This window comes from Serinus canaria, chromosome 8 (genome assembly GCF_022539315.1).
Source record: "Serinus canaria isolate serCan28SL12 chromosome 8, serCan2020, whole genome shotgun sequence".
Taxonomy (NCBI): Eukaryota; Metazoa; Chordata; class Aves; order Passeriformes; family Fringillidae; genus Serinus; species Serinus canaria.
In genome coordinates this window covers 7,349,484-7,366,212 of record NC_066322.1, presented here as the reverse complement: position 1 = coordinate 7,366,212, position 16,729 = coordinate 7,349,484, and the positions used below count along the sequence as shown (strand labels likewise).

The 16,729-nt window shown below is 42.3% G+C and overlaps 1 protein-coding gene across 1 annotated transcript in view; it reads right to left on the bottom strand.

The window, feature by feature from the left end:
• AGBL4 (AGBL carboxypeptidase 4) overlaps positions 1 to 16,729 on the bottom strand; it is an 856,716-nt gene that overhangs the window by 151,525 nt on the left and 688,462 nt on the right. The window contains exon 8 of the mRNA XM_050977508.1: positions 9,018 to 9,132. Within this exon, the coding sequence (XP_050833465.1) occupies positions 9,018 to 9,132 (115 nt within the window). The remainder of the gene's footprint in view (positions 1 to 9,017; positions 9,133 to 16,729) is intronic.

Sequence of the window (16,729 nt, the reverse complement as noted above, 5' to 3'; positions counted from 1 at the left end):
CCAATTTAGACTATTGAGCCCCTCCCTTGTATAGCATTATAACTGTATCATATATAATTATAACAAGGAAAGAGGCTCTAGCAGAGATCATGGGAGTGACCACTAGCTGCTGGTGATCTCATCTAAATAGGTACAACTTCAAAAAATTTCCAGAATGTCTGTCCAGAGAGGTCTTCAGGAAAAGTTAATCCCTGTGCAGCCTGCCCTGGCAGCTGGTGAATCTGTGCAGGTGAACAGATGTTGCAGAAATGGGACAGTGGAAGTGAGAAAAGATTGAAAAAGATTCTGAGATGCTGCTTGGGGTGGAAGAGTCTGAAACTGGGATACACACTAATCACAAGCTGGGCCTTCCTATGTTCAGAGACTACAGGCAAAACTCCTTCCTCACTCTCCCTCTTTAGGCTGTTCACTCAAAAGGAACTGTAGGTGCTCCCATGAAGGCAGAATTTGACCTCTAATTGGTAATTTCTAGAGTTAAGGGAAAAATTTCCCCTCTTGACTTGCAGTTTCCATTTTTCACTTAATTGTTGCCAAGGCAATCCCTGCTGGCACAAACAAGCACTGGAGTGTAACCTGTAAAGTAAAATTACAGAAGTAGCCAGGTTCTGCTCCATGCACCAGCTGAGAGAGGGGTCTCAGTTCTCTGAGTCACAGAATCACAGAACAGTTCAGGGTGGGAGGGACATCTAAAGGCCATCCAGCCCAACTGCCCTGCAAAGAGCAGGGACATCTGTGACTGGATCAGGTTGCTCAGACCCCCATCCAATCTGGCCTTGGAAGTTTTCAGGGAGGAGACTTTTACCACCTCTTTGGCCAGCCTGTGCCTGTGTTTGACCACCCTCATCCTCAACATTTTTTTTATTATATCTAATCTGAATCTACTTTCCTTTATTTTAAAGCCATTACCAGTTGTTTGGTTTTGTTGCTATGGGCCCTGTCCTCATCTTTTTCTGAGCCCCCTGGAAGTGTTGAAAGGCATCAATAAAGTCTCCTTGGAGCCTTCTGCAGGAATTCAGAAAGTACTGCAGAGGTCCTGTACTCCTCACCAGGAGTCAGGACAGAGAAATCTCTTCCAAAGCAACTCCTGAAGATGGGGTAGAATGTAGGAGTCTACTTGGGGAACAACCCAACCCAGGAACTGTGTCAGAGAGGGAAAACCAAACAGGGGCAAGGGCAGGAGGGGGAGAAAGCCCAGAGAGAGCCAACACGTGCTCTGAGTCACAGTGCTCATCCCTGAACCAGACCTTCAGCAAAGCAGGAGCAGCACCAACCTCGTTTGGGGGAAGGGAGGAGACAAACAGGGATTGGAATGGGGATTGTCCCCACTGCTGACACCTACACTTATCCCAGGCCATCTCCTCTTGGGAGGAGCATCCAAAGGACCTCTCTGCTGCCCTTTGCCACTGCACTGACACTGCCCTTTGGTTTGCAAAACCAAAACAAAGACCCACAGCACGCTGGCAGAAGTTTGCTAAGTCGTTCACATAATTAAAAAATAAATAAATAATATAACCCCAAATAAAACACAAAAGCAAGGCAATCGACCCAAAGAAAAAAAAAATCAACCTTTGTTTGCTGCTATGAACAGAGCTAAGAACTCCAACCACCAGAGATACAAGCCAGATTTATAGAGGAAATTAAAAAAAAGAGAAGAAAGGCAAATGTCTTTAGTTACTTAACTGAAAGTAAATCTAAGAAACCCAGATGGGATTATTCAGGCCTAAGATCAGCTATTCAGGAGAGAAAAAAGAGAAACAAATATTTCAACCAAACTGACTTTAACACCCCTGTTAATTACAAATACATTCTGGAAGATGAAGATATGCAAAAGAAATAAAGCCAGTGAAGGTCAAGAATAGGCTCCTACAGCAGCTTACAGACATAAATGGCACTTAGGTACCAAACTTTGATTCACTTGGCTGGGATTCATGAGCTGGGTGCTTATTGTCTGCATAATGGCTTAAAGGTAATAATCACAAATGGTGCTATTTAAATGGAAAATAAATAGCCCTGTCTCTTTAAGGACATCATGTCTCATTCTCAGTGGAATAGTGGCAGCTATAAAAAAAACTATGATTTCAGTATTTCTTGTTATGACTTCTCTCTCCTGCTCATCTAAAAATAAAAGGCTACTCTGTAGCTCCAGATCAATCTAACTAAAAGAGAAGAATTCGCTTACAAAAACAAAATAGCAGCTCTGACACTAGTTAGGTATTCATCACATGTGGAAATGGCCCATAATGCTGCCTTCAAACCTTTCCAACAAGTTGTATTAAATTAGGTTGGGTTGGGAATTTTTTTTTTCCTTGCACCAAAAGCAAAATAAATATAGCTTTATTTAATACTACTAAAATGTTCAGATTCAACTGGAACCCCAAGGCATGTGGCTTTGTTGTTAAAGCACATATAGTGACTCTATTGATTGGTGCAGTCCTCTGTGCAAGAGAATTTGTCACATCAATAGCAACTGAAAAATACTCAGGAGCTGTAATATGGTTTAAATGAGCAGTTACCACATCAATATAAAGAGCATTTCAACAACAATAGATAGGAACCCTTTTGCAAACCTAGCATTTGTTTTAAGATAAAGGTTGACAACTTTTATTTTTTTTTTACAAGGGAGATTTTTTTTTTTTAAAGCAATGGTGAGCAAAGCAGCAAGCCCTGTCTGTAGCTGTCCTGTGGTGACAGCACTCTCTGGGTAATGAAAGCCACCACGGACAGAAAACTTCCAGATGGGAAAGGAATGGCAATGCCAGAGGCCAGGTGGGTTTGAGGGTCACAGATAACTCTGCTGCTCCTTGGGCTTTTCCATTGCTGCTGCCCAGAGCACAGCTGGGTCACAGCTGTGCATCCACCCCTCAATTTGCTTCCCAGAGCCCCAGCCTGGCACAACACATGAGCTGGGACATGCTGGATGCGACAAGGACAGAAGAGAAGAGTCCTTACCCATCCTCAGGGAGGAGAAAGCTTCTGCCATGCCTCTCCTCCAGCCTCCTGGGAGAAGGTGAACCATGAGATGGCCATTCCCTGCTGATATCCGATCTGGGTGGGCTCAGAGAGACACTCACTGGCCTCAATAACATGCAATCCTAATTAAAAAGTCAAGCAAGGTGAGAAGTGCTGGAAGCATCCTGCATTAGTGCATCCTGGGCTTGTGGGGTCTGGCACACAGAGCTGGGCTCCCAGACCTCCCCAAGGCATGCAGCCTCTGCTTTGGTCACAACTGAGTTGGAAAACAAAATATAAATAGGAAATGCACAGCAAGGAATGAACCTCCATTTCCTCACTGAGAAATCCCTGTTTTTCAATAATGAGAAATAGTTGTGTGTTTCCCAAGGAGGGAGCACACTTTTCCTGACTCAGTTTATAAAGTAGCAGCCTCTCTCAGCCACATCCCTCCTTCCCTTGGGTTAAAGTGCAAGGCACATTCTTGTTATCCAGGCAAAAATCCCACTGAAGGAAGAAGATGAGAAGTGGCATGTGCTGCAAGTTTTGAGTAAGATGAGAAATTTCACACTATCCTGATATCTTCTGGGTAACTGCTTATTTTATGATGACTAATAGGCAATTACTATGGTAATGCTGCAATACAACATGTGTGAGGTTTGGAAATGAGAAATTATAGGTAACTACTTTGGACTCATTTCTATGGTAACAAAAAGTAATTGTCATTAAATACCAGTTATATTGCTGCTGTACCTGGTAATTATAGATTTTTTATGCCCAGTAACATAAATAAAACCAATAAATTTATTCAAAAGGTCCACGATTGTTTACTTATACGTTGCTATATAGAATACACAATGACAAACACCTAATTAGGAAAAATAAACTCCATTGAGATCTTCATCTTGTCATCTGAGATGGATACTCTGTTTTTCAATTTAAGGAAATGCATGAATTTCACATCTATTAAATGAAGTTAAAGGGGGGAAAAAACCTTCTCTGCCAGAAAAAATAGGTGAAAAATAATGAGGAGACAAACAAATGATTGTGTGTGTGGAGCTGTGTCTTACAACTGAATAAGTGATATTTAAAACCACCTGACATATCCAGTCCCCCCAAAAGGGACATCAATAATGAAATAATTTGCATAAAGTCTAGATGTGCCTTTACTGTTAAAAAAACTTTATGAATTACATGTGAACATGAATTTTTTACCATTTCTTCAGTCACAGAAATAAAGTCCAGAAAAACATGGTCAGGCTAAATCTGAAATAATTCACCTGATCTAAAGCCTAGTTTTCTGATTGTATTTCAAATCTTTCAAAAGGAATGTTTAGAAAAGGTCAGTTTTTAAACAAATTGTGCCATTCACAAACAAAAAAGAAATAAGATTGTCCTTTATAAAATGCTTGTATGAATGATTTAAAATGTTTCTCAAACCTTCCCTTTTTTTTTTTTTTACTTGAAACAGTTTGCAACATTCGACTCCCTTTTACAAACTATAAAAGTCTTTACAAAACTGCATTTCTGAAACAAAAATACACCATTTGCTCAAAACATGAAATCCCAACACAGCTTTCACATGGACACCAACACTGCTCATGGTGAATTTGTTTTTCCAGTCTGGGTAAGGCTGGCCCCCTTTCAGTTCACCCAATTAACCTGTTAACCCCTTACACAAACGAGAGGTAAGGACTGTGCTGGGTTCAAAAATATTGCCACTGACAGAGAAATGAGAAAGGATTGGAATCAGTGTGTGCCCTCTCCTCCCCACTCACAGAAATTCTTGCATTCTCTCCAACCTGACTAGAAGGACAGAGCAGGGGTGGGATTTCAGACCATCTCAGCTAATTCATGGCTGTAATTTACGGAAGGCTGGTGCTGTCACAGGAAAGGAATGGGAGCACTCACTGGGGCATGTGACAGAGCCTTCAGAGAATGGTCAGGATATTTCATCTGCCTTGCCATGGCACTTCTGGGGTACCTCAGTGAAGAGCTTCCCAGACTAAGCAACACATCCCTGTTGGTGCCAGTGTAGGATTTTGCCTCTGAAAGGGGAGGCTGACAAATTGGAACTAATCTAAGGCAGTGTGGTACAGTCATCTCGCCTGCAGGGACACATTTCAGCATTCAGCTGCAGAATGCCAGCTTAAGAACAAGCTCTTGATAAAGGAAAGTTCAGGCCAAGCCTGGGGATGCACGACTTTTAAATCAAGAACACTTTTTTTTCTCCCCTTAGTCTACCCCCTCCTCCCTGGGGATGGCAATATGATAATGCTGTACTGCAAATAGAGGGAGAAAAGTTGAGAAATCTCTCTTCACTGCACTAGTTTTCCTTTATTTCCTAAAGCTGTTTCACAGTTTAATCCATCAGAGAGGGTGAGATTAGTGTTATGGAGAAACTCACAAATATTTTTATTTTTTGTGCCACATTTTTTTTAAACTAAAGCTAAAGATAAGTCATGCACTACCCCCAGCAAAAGGAGTCTTTCTATTCAGGTGAGAGCTGAGGACAAGTTGCCAGCTAGAAATGAGGGGAAATTATGCTGAAGACTCTCTCTTTTAGCTGGGTCAAACAATGGAATCTTCCTGGGCAATTTAATTAACAAGCCCATGCAGCATAACATCATTTATACACTGTAACTGCAAAGCCAGTTACACTTAGGAGTGTGATGGTACCAGGCTTTAAAACCTCAAGAAAAGGGAGAAGCCTGTCTTCCTGTTTTGGGACAGACTCTGCATCCTTGGCCACAGCAAACAGCAGGTACCTGTCATTATTCTGTATTTCAGGAGCAGTTGGGTATAATCATGCAGCAAGAGAAGGACTTGGAGGGTGTTTTTTTTCCCCACTGAAAACAGAGTTAAAAAAACAACCAAAAAAAAAAAAAAAAAAACCCCACCAAAAAAACCCAAAACCAACCAAACAGAAAACCACAAAAATGTTCATTCAAATTCTGTATAGACTTCCTAAACATTCTGAATTAAAGGAGCTGCTTAATCGCCCCAGTACATCCCACAAGGCACCTTTTCTTTTCATTCCTAATTGTATAGGAAAAAAAATCTTAAACTCTTGTATAAACTTGAACAAATCAGTAAAGTCTAGCACCCCATTTCCATGCACCCTGAGCTCTGACATTCATTTCCATGACCACTTCTTTTAGAGCCACCTGAACACACGTGCAACATATAAACAACTTTCCTCACAGATGAGTCTGTGCTTTATAGTTGCAGTCCCAAACTCACTTGTTGCTGGTGATGAAAATTTGACCACATCCAAGTCAGAGTCACAACCCATTTTGTCTGTTCTCTTGAGAATGAGCAACAGCTTGTGGAAAACAGGCAATTCTTGGTGGCATCGTTGCAGATGTGGCCTAAACTCCTGAACCTCAGTTCACAACAACACAGGGAGGAGGATTTTGGATGAGAGCACAGGACTCACACCCTCAGTCAGTCCTGCATCCCCAAAAATAGCAATGAAGAAAATCTTACTAGCTAGCTCACCCTGGCTTGGTGAGTGGTTGGTTCCTGTCCTGGTGCCAGAAGTCCATCCCTTTCCCTCCCATCCTATCCCATCCCATCTCCCAGAGCTGCTGACACTCTCAGGCTCCTCATGGTGCCTGGGATTCCAGAGGACAGCCAAGTGCATCCAACAGTGCACTTTGCCAGTTGTGCAGGGCTGTGCACTGGTGGGGTAAAAGAAAATCCTCTCTCACACTGGCAGGAGATCAATTTACAAACTCAAGCATGAGGTTTAATTACCCATTTCATTATCTTAGCTTGCACAGTCTGAATGTGAACCTTCAATGAACCAAGGAAATAGTCACCAGCTGCTGCTTTGAGAAGGAGGGAGATAACAGGAAGAAGTTCAAATGCCTGAAACTGCTCTTGCTGCATGTGGCACCTCTGTTTGCAAAAGCAGGGGGTTATCCCCAGCCAACAGATCTGGGCTAGACCCCACTATGTGGAAAACTTCTAAAAGTCCTATTTATGTGCTAATCTGCACAAAGACCACAAGAGATGAAGCAGAGTTATCTAGCCAATCACTGAGAAGCCTCAGAGTCAAATTTTCAAATACAAGCAAGTGATCCTTAGAGATTGTTTTAGACATTCATCCAGTAAATCCAAGTAAATAAATTGTGATGTGCTTGTGGATTTTGTATGAGCATGAAATAAAGTGTTTGCTGCAAATTATTCATTCAGCACTAGTTAACTGCAATGCTGGCACATTACTGGGCTTTTTAATATTCTTCTCAAGATAACAGGTAGCATTTTCTTATTATCCTCATTTTTAAGTTTTTAGTAACATTAGGCCATTTGTAAATACAGTGAAGAATTGCAAGAAAATCAAATGGTTTTTTCCAACTAGCTCATTAAAATTCTCTTTAGTTCAGGAGGGCTGATAATCCTGCATATCATGGAAAGTTAAACCAAGAGTACACCATCAAGCTCAGCAATTCCAAATTAATTCACATGCCCTTTCTCACTACCTGGGTTCCCAGAAGGCTTTTCAAGTTCTGAGCCATATGAATACCTATAAAAAGCTGCATGTCTCTCAAAAACTGTAAATAACAGAGAAAGGGAAAAACCCTGCAGGGCAAGTGAACTTTGGGGGAAAACAAAAGCTGCTTAATTGCAACTGGAGTTTGCTTATGTGCATGGCACCTGGAAGAAAGGAAAGTGATGTAGTACCAGATTCTAGAGCCATTTTGGGGCTTTTTTCCTGTGTGGTGACACATTCTGATAAATTCCTGGTGCTGTCTGATGCCCCCCCTGCAGTGTCACTGACTAATTTGGGATTTGCCAAGAGCTGGGTGAGCATCACTGCAGCTGGAAGGAGTCCCCTGTTCTGTCAAGTTCCACTCAGAACACACAGAACCACCGTGGAAATCACCCCCACAACTCCCTGCTGCTTCAGCTAAACAGTGAGCAAAGAAAAGGAGGGATAAGGAGCACAGATCACAGGATCATGAGTGCTGGAAAAGACCCCTAAAACCACTGAGCCCAGCCATTAACCCAGCACTGCTAATCCATGTCCCTAAGCACCACACCCACACATTTTATAGCACTTCCAGGGACTGTGATTCCACCACTGCCTTGGGCAGCCTGTTCCAAGGCCTGATCACCTTTTCAGTAAAGATTTTTTTCCCCCTAATATTGAATCTAAAACTTCCCCTGGCACAACTTGAGGCTGTTTCCCCAGCAAAGAGCTGCCAGCAGCCCCATTTTCTGCACCTTCCATCTTCCTCCTCCGTGGTCTCCTCACCCATGCAGTAACCCAGCCTTGTTCTGCTTAGCAATGCAACTCCTGATTAGATCAAAGCTCGAGGTAGCCAGGCTACAAAGTGAATTGTGTTATTTAGTCTCGCACTGTAAGCAAAACCACATGCAGTATATTTCATTTCTCAGGGGCTTCTCCAGAGAACCGTGTGGCACATGTAATTGCCCCCACAAACAAATCATCAACTAATCAACTGCTTTTCATTATCACCTCCAGCAGCACATTTATTTTGTAAATAAATGCATTAAGAGCAAACAATTTTAGGGAAAACAAAAGATTATCTGAATAGGATCTCGGCAGAGGAGGTGGTAAAGTAGTAATTCAAATACTAAAATGGAGCAAAATTAGCATAGGGTGGAATGATTATTCCATTCCATGTATCCCTATCTATTACAGTACAATAACAGGGTGAAATCTGTGACTTTAATGGATGATCTGGGTAGTTTAAGGGAGCTGTGATTGACTGACACATTTACATAGAAGCTGATGAGCAGCATAATGAGTGAATTCATAAAGCACAGCTAAGGTCTAACTCTAAGCTGACATTAACTCCCACACCTAGAGGAGGCCTGTAGAGCAGATACCCTGCTGTCTTGGGGAGTTGCTCTCTACCTCCTGAAGCAAACATATTCCCTATTTGCCCCTTTCCTAGGTGGGAATTTCAGGAAGCCACATGAGAATCTCCAGCTGAAGAGGAATTAATGAAACAAGCCATATAAGATTCAATGACAACAGTGCAAGGTGTATAAAGCAAATATAACAATTTACAGGTTCATCCCCCACACCATACCTGTAATTTCCTAGGTAAACTCCATCAGGATTGAGCATGGGAGCAATCTTGAACACCAGGTGGTCTCTCAGTACTTTTGCAATTGGATGGTGGCTCACAAGGAAATCAATTATACCTGAGAAAAAAAAATTAAAAGGAGTTTAAAGAGGGGTGTCTGCGACATGAATGATTTCCAGATATCTACTTGAAATTTCACATATAAAAGATTCGAATGATGATTCCTCCTGGTTCCTGGCACTGTTCCTGCTTCCAACAGAACAAACCACTTGCAATCATGTAGCACCTGCCACCTGCTTAAGACTGCAAGGACTTTAGGGAGAAATACCTGGGTCTGTCCTCATAATGCAAGTACACCACAGCTGCATTACCAAACAGGGTCAGATTTCCACAGAGGGAGAGGGCACTGCCCATCAGCTAAGCCACAATAAAAAACCTAGAAAGGAGAAATGAAGACACCCCTCACACCCATCCTGCACAGAGCTCACCTTGGGAGCTCAATTTGTTGAGATGAGCCATCTCAAATTCCTTTCAGCATGCACCCAGACCTGCCCACGAAGTATGAGCACAGATTTCAGATCACCTGCTTGTATGAAGAGGGGTAAAATGCCTCACAAAAATTGGGAGAGTTGCACAATGTGTGCACTGGGCACAGGGATATTGTGCCACTGGTGGACTGGAATTTATGAGCTCATATTCTTCACTTCTTTTACACTCATAAAAGCCAGGAGTAACTCCACCTCAGCAGCTCCCTTAGTGTGGAACCCAAGCAAGGGATGGGGAAAAATATCCTGGATGCCCTTCCTTTGGGCACATCACAGCAGCAGAGCCTGCAGGAGCTCCCTCCTCTTGGCCTGGTGCTTGGGGAGCCACTGAACATTGCCTGGTGCTGGGGCAGGAGAAGGAATCTGGCAGCTAAATTCACTGCTCATCCCTCCACTGAGTTGGTACTGACAGAAATAGCTTCCAGGGAATTAATGTTGAGATAAATTGAGTTCCTGTGTAATCTCAGGACACCCACAGATAGGTCATGACAATTTGCTATTTATTGTAAGGTCCATCCTGTGAAGCAGGAACCATTTACTGAATTTCCCCAGAATAAATCAATCACTACGGTCTAGTAACAGGATAAAATTAAGCAGAGAAAAATTAAGGCTGCTCATCAGTAAAATTTCAGTAATGGTGAGCTCTATTAGAGTGTGGAATTGTCTCTCCAGGGTAAGAGTGGAATCCCATCATCAGAAACATTTAACACTGGACAGGGTAAAGCCTCAGGGAATAGCTATAACAAGCAATAATTCAGCATAGAAGGGATGGCCTGGGCTAACTAGCTGACTTCAGACCTGATTTTTTGTGATTCAATCCAAGTATTATAAAAAGCTCCTAAACCCCACGTTCATGGCAGGTTAAGCGCTCTTGTTTACAGCTTGGCTGAAACATGCATTAAAGATGAGACCAAAATCTCACATTCTGCATGACTCCTTCATTTAGCTAATTTCTTAAGGCCCACTTTGTATTTCAAATACCAGAAGGTCTGAACCTAGGCTGCTGTTGGAACTAATTCGAATTTTCTGAGGCATATGGAGAAAAATGAGGCTTCTGAAATGTCTGAGATGATCAAGGTATAGTTGACTCTAAACATCAGCAATTTTTTCATGTCTCAGTGACTAATCCTGAAGAGGAGAGAGGAACTTTCTGTAACCAGGTCTTCCACTCGAGAAGAAACTAAACCTGAATTTCTGAGGCAAATTAGCATATACATAATTATATTTCTCAGGAAATGTTCCTGCAATTACCTCCTCTCAATGAAGGAAACTGAACATCGATCTGCTTTTTGGCTGGTGTTGTGACTTTTGTTCATTATCCAGCAGCAAGAACACGGAGGAACGACGGGGACACAGTTGGATCCTGAATAACCAGATTTCCTAAGTGTATGCAAACACAAAAAGCTCAGCTACGTTTAACTGCTGCTCTGACTGTTTCCTGGCAGTGTCTGAAACATAATCCACAGTACTCACACCTGGAGGGCTCAAAATCACTTAAAGGGAAACAACCCCTCACTTTGTCCTCGGTTTCTCAAGACCCTGTGCTGGTTTTAGTTTTAAAGAGCTTGCAGCTTGACTCAACTAGACTCAAACATCAAATCAGTTTGTGTTTGTGAGGTCTCTGCTGTTGAGATGACTCTGAGGTGTCAGAAAGTCACCTCGAGGTGTTAGAAAGTCTCTTTTTCCCAGCCCTGAAGAAGAAGAAGAAGCTGAGATGCATCAGTTCGGCTTTTCAAGGCTGTTTATTTTTTCTTATCTATACATTCTTTCTCCAAGGTCTGTCTGGCAGGTCGGTTCGTGGCACACTGGCTGCCCTCAGGACAGTGCTATGTTTTTATACTAAAAACTATGTGTACTTTTTTTACAATAATTTTCTAATACCTATCATCTATGTTAGACAGTCTGTCTCTACTCTAAACCAATCCAAAAGTGCCACCATCACAGCAGAAGATGGAGGGAGAGAAGGAGAAGGAGAAAGGAGAAGGAGGAGGAGGAGGAGAAGGAGGAGGAGAAGGGGAAGGGGAAGGGGAAGGGGAAGGGGAAGGGGAAGGAGAAGGAGAAGGAGAAGGAGAAGGAGAAGGAGAAGGAGAAGGAGAAGGAGAAGGAGAAGGAGAAGGAGAAGGAGAAGGAGAAGGAGAAGGAGAAGGAGAAGGAGAAGGAGAAGGAGGAGAAGGAGGAGAAGGAGGAGAAGGAGGAGAAGGAGGAGAAGGAGGAGAAGGAGGAGAAGGAGGAGAAGGAGGAGAAGGAGGAGAAGGAGAAGGAGAAGGAGAAGGAGAAGGAGAAGGAGAAGGAGAAGGAGAAGGAGAAGGAGAAGGAGAAGGAGAAGGAGAAGGAGAAGGAGAAGGAGAAGGAGAAGGAGACACGCCCAGATTCCTCCATCTTGCCTCCTGAATCTCCATTCTAAAAAACCCCAAAATTCTACATTTTCACCCTGTGATAAATTCAGCATCACTCTAAAGGATCCTGGGCACCGAGAGCTCAGTGTCAAACATGCCCCAGCATCTCCCCAGGCACCCCAATTTGCTCAGGCTGCTGCAGCCAAGTTACCCATCAAAAGGAGATTTACTTGATTTTATTACTTAGCAGACAATCAGTTAAGCCTGAAGAAGCCTTACCCCATTGCAAAAACACCAAGGAAGATCTAAAAATATCTCTCAGAATTCTAACCTGGAAGTAGAGGCAGTTCTAAGGAGCATGAGAAAAGCATGAGACAAAAGCATACATTTACATATACAAACCTCACCCTAAAATTATTGTAAGTATCCAAATAATCAATACAACTAGGAAATAGCTTTGCCTTTCAGAGGAACCCAGTAGTTCTGGACTGCCTGAAATAGTCCAGATCAATAATATTTAAAATAAAAAGACAGATATCAGAGTATTAAACAAAAAATACCATTGCTGAGAACTTGGTCCTCCTGTTAATAAATCAATACAAACTAAATTTTACAGCTCCTGTAATCAGCAAGAGACATATCAGTGTATCTCATTAGACCAGGGTTAAGAATTTGGCAGCAACCAAAGCCCATTTAATATCATTTACTTCAAGGCAGACATGGCAATACAACAGATGCCCTAATTTATTTGTTGATCTTTGTATTAAAATAACAGTTTGCTGGTAAACAGGAAGGGTAATGATGCCAGTCACCCTTGTTAGTGGCTAATAATTGCTTAAATTGTCCACTAATTGACCTGTGGTACTGTTGAAGCACTGGATCGTGTTGCAGGGCATGAAGTAAACAAGGCCACTGTAATGTTACTTTAGAGAATGACTTCTGGAAATAGAACTACTTATTGCCATAAATTTTCTTTTCACAGATGAGCAGATTAATTGGTCTGCCAATTAGTCTGCTATTAAAGAAAATAAAAAGGGCTGCCCACAGATTGGTTGGATCTTCGAACTGTAGCCCCAGTTTGGGTCAAAGGAAATAATCCAGTCTGAACCAGTCACATCAGCTATGAAAAATAAGACAAGCATTATTTAAAAACACAAACCTCTGTGGCTGGAGAGCAAGGAAAATAGCCAAATAATGAAGTATTAACTCTTGAAGAGACTTCCAAATGAAGTAGAGAATGTGTTGGAATGGACCCACTGAGGCACATTACAGTGTGGAAAAGTTCTCCAATTAGGAGAAGCAAAACAATATGGATTATGTTCCTCTCAAGCTTTCTGGAAAGCAATTAAAGTCTTTATATTTCAAATAATTATGTGCAATTATAGATGCTGCCTGGAACCAGAACAGCTCAGAAATCAGCATTCAGCCATGACACAGGAAGAGGCTTATTCATAGTCCACTAAAAATCCACCAAAGTCTTTACATCAACTTCAAAGAGGTTTTCATAGTTGCCAGCCAAAGGCAATAAAGAATTGAAAACAAAGAAAAGGGAAAACAATAATCACAACTGCAAGCATTACAGACACAGCCACATTGACTTAAAAATGTCAAACTGTTAAAAAACTGAATTCTTGGTAAGCCCGGTTTAACTGAAACTGCACTAAATCTGAACCAAACCCCTTCTACTCTGAGTCACTTCCTTATCATTATTCTTTCTCAAGGCTGAATGCATTTTTTCAAATTTCTCCTGCCTTCTGCAGCTCCGCACCTCTCATCTGCTCCTGTGGCATCTTTCTGCCCAGCCCAAATTATCTGCTGGTTCTTCTCAAGCAACTTAATCATGCACTCCTCCATAACATGTCATTTCCACTGTTCTGTCCAGACATTTCCTCAACCAACCTCCTTAAACTCTGTTTAAACTTCCTGCTGGCTCTAACATGACCTCTTCACATTTGCTCCTTCCAAAGAAAAGCCAGCCTCACCCCCTGCTTTTTCCATTACTCCATCCTTTCACCCTCAGTCTGACAATATATTTAATTGTGCTACCATATAATACATTTGCCCTGCTCCTATTAGTGAAAATCTAATCAGCACAGATCCTAATGCAATATGGCAACTGCTAATGCAAACATACCCTGCACTGTATCTAGTACATGCCAAGAAAGAAGTGATTTATGTTTTCAGACCCATTTCCTAATGCTGGGTAGCTGCTGGTACCCTTCAGTCAGCTCACCCAGCCTGCAGGTTAAAGAGAATGTGACAATTGGGCTCTAACAGCCATAGGATCTACTCATTGGAAAATAAATGTAAAGGAGTCCCAAATGCTTATTCTCATAAGAAATTGTTGAAAGACACTGTTAAAGGAGACTGTATCCCATGGGAATGACACTATAGTTATGTTTCAGTGGAGAGTTAGAAAGCAAAAATATGGGGTTGGGCTTTTTGGAGAGGGCTTTTAGTGGGAAAAAAACCCCCAAAAACTCAGGTGATAATGGCCAAGCAGCTACAATATTCTGTCTCCAAAATACAAGTACAGTACACAGAATAAATGACAGCAAGCCACCACTGTGCCACCATTTGCTTAAAAAGCGTTTTTTCTTCAGCAACAGGGCCCTCATCTGTCCAGCCTTTGCCCTGTCTTATGGCACTGCAGGAAAAAAACCCAAACAACCAAAACAAAGAAACAAAACATGAAGAAGACAGATGGAGCCTCTTCTCCACCCCAGCATGGTGGGAAAGGTGTCACAGTCCCACTGAACCCTGCCCAGCAGCACAGGTCACAGCAATGCTGTGCCAGAGAACACACAGCTGCTCCTTCAGGGCAGCCCCCCTGGATCCCAACAGGCAGAAATTGGCCAAAAATGCCTTAGACTAAAGAGCTTCAATATCCAGCACAACACAAGAACAAAACTAAAAGCATGTGCAGGGTGATAAATGAGCAGAGCTGACTCACAGTGAGGTTACTGACATCATCTCACGTCATGCTGTCACCAAAATTATTCCTACCAAAGATCATCACAGAGGGGTCCACATGCACAAGATCATCACAGATGCTGACTCTGCCCCTTCTTACAGTTCTGCTCCTCCTCCTAATGTAGAAAACCAGATTGGCAAACTCCAACCTGTTTTGTTTGGAGTATTTCACACTTTTTTAGAAACACGGTTCTTGGGCAGGGCAAGGGGTGAAGAATGGTGATGCTAACATCCATCCAGAAACAATCTATAGATTTAAAATGCTTTATTAATAGGTTTTTTATCTGTCCAAAAGTCCCTTTGGAATCCATGGGACAAAAAGAAGGTTTATTTCATCAAAATTACAAAAGCTAATTTGGCTGGTGAAGAAGCACTGCAAAACCAAAACAGGCACCTGTTTATGGTGTTAGATGAAGGGAAATTTGATTTCTGAATTATGTCACCAGTTTCCACATGCCCAAACTGGTGTACATCTGCATGCACATGCCTCTCTCTCAGTAGTTTCTGGAACTGAGACTGGCAGGATCCAGAGCAGTGCCTGTTTTCCCTGAGCCCCTCTCTGGCCATCCTCAGCACACCCAGGAGCAAGGCAAGGCAGGGCAGGGGTGCTGGCTCTCACAGGGATGCAGCTCCTTGCACAACACCTGAGTGAGCATCCCTCAGACCCCACTTCTCATGTCAGACCCTCCTCCTGCTTTCTCTGCTGATGTTCAGGCTTCATTTAGACTTCCCCCAGGAAAGGCTCAGAGGGGACCTGCCCAGGCCTGAGGGTGGCACATGATGAAAACCAATCCAGGTTTTTGGAAAGGCAGAGAAGTGAACAGTTTTCCCCAGTGATTCCTGTGGACAGTAAGGTCTCAAGGGAGACAACAACTAAACAATTGCCCATAGCAAAACACATCAGAGGCAGCCAAGGCAGGTGAGACAGCTCTAGGAAGGACATCCCTGGCTGCATTATTTCTGAAGGGCACAGAAAGAAAAGAGTTCATTGGTTCTCTTGGAGTATCAAAACTTTTGATCACACAGCAATTTGTCCCCAGCTAGACAGGGGACAGTAAATGTTTCAGTGCTAAGTAAAATCTTGCTGCATGAGTTTGGTTGGTTAAAAGCACCCCAGAAAAAGTCTGTAGGTTCCCATGTTTATTTCAGGTTTTTTTAAACCTGCAATTATAATTACTAATTTAAAAAAAAAACCAAGAAAACCTAAAAACCAAGCCAACAGTTAGTACTGCTGCACTGTGCACAGAGCCCCACTTCACCTATTTTAAAAGAAGTTTAAATCAACCTGAGACAGAAAAGTTGCCCAACTAACCAAGGATCCAGCTGCAATAAGCAGATTGATTAGAAACACATCAAGCTATATTATGGCATGTTTGTTCTTTTATTTACTGTTTAGTCTCTCATCTATTCTCTGCTGTAACTCCTGGTCTCTTCAAAACACAGGATTAAAAGCAAAGGAAATCTCAAATAATGGGATAAAATGAATGTGCAGGAAATGAATGGGTGAATTAGATTACAGCAGATGAAACACTGAGGTCTCAAATGCAAAATGCAGGGAGTTTATTTAATTTGTTACTCTTTTAAAATGAAAATATGCTCACTGACTTGAATTAGTAATTTTCCTGTTCTAAGATATGTTAGGCCATTACAGCTAGGCCTGTTTCCAGAGCAGTGAAATAAATGGAAAACAGCCAGTCTCCCAGGGAACAGAGTCCTCACTGCATTTTGCCAACCTAGTGGAACAGTGCTAATGTCAGCTCCAGAGAAAACCACGCTTCTGCTGGAGGGGCTGCCTGCAAAGGAATTGAGAATGACTGGCAACAAATGCTTCAAATGGCAGAGCGAGGCACTGTGGATTTTC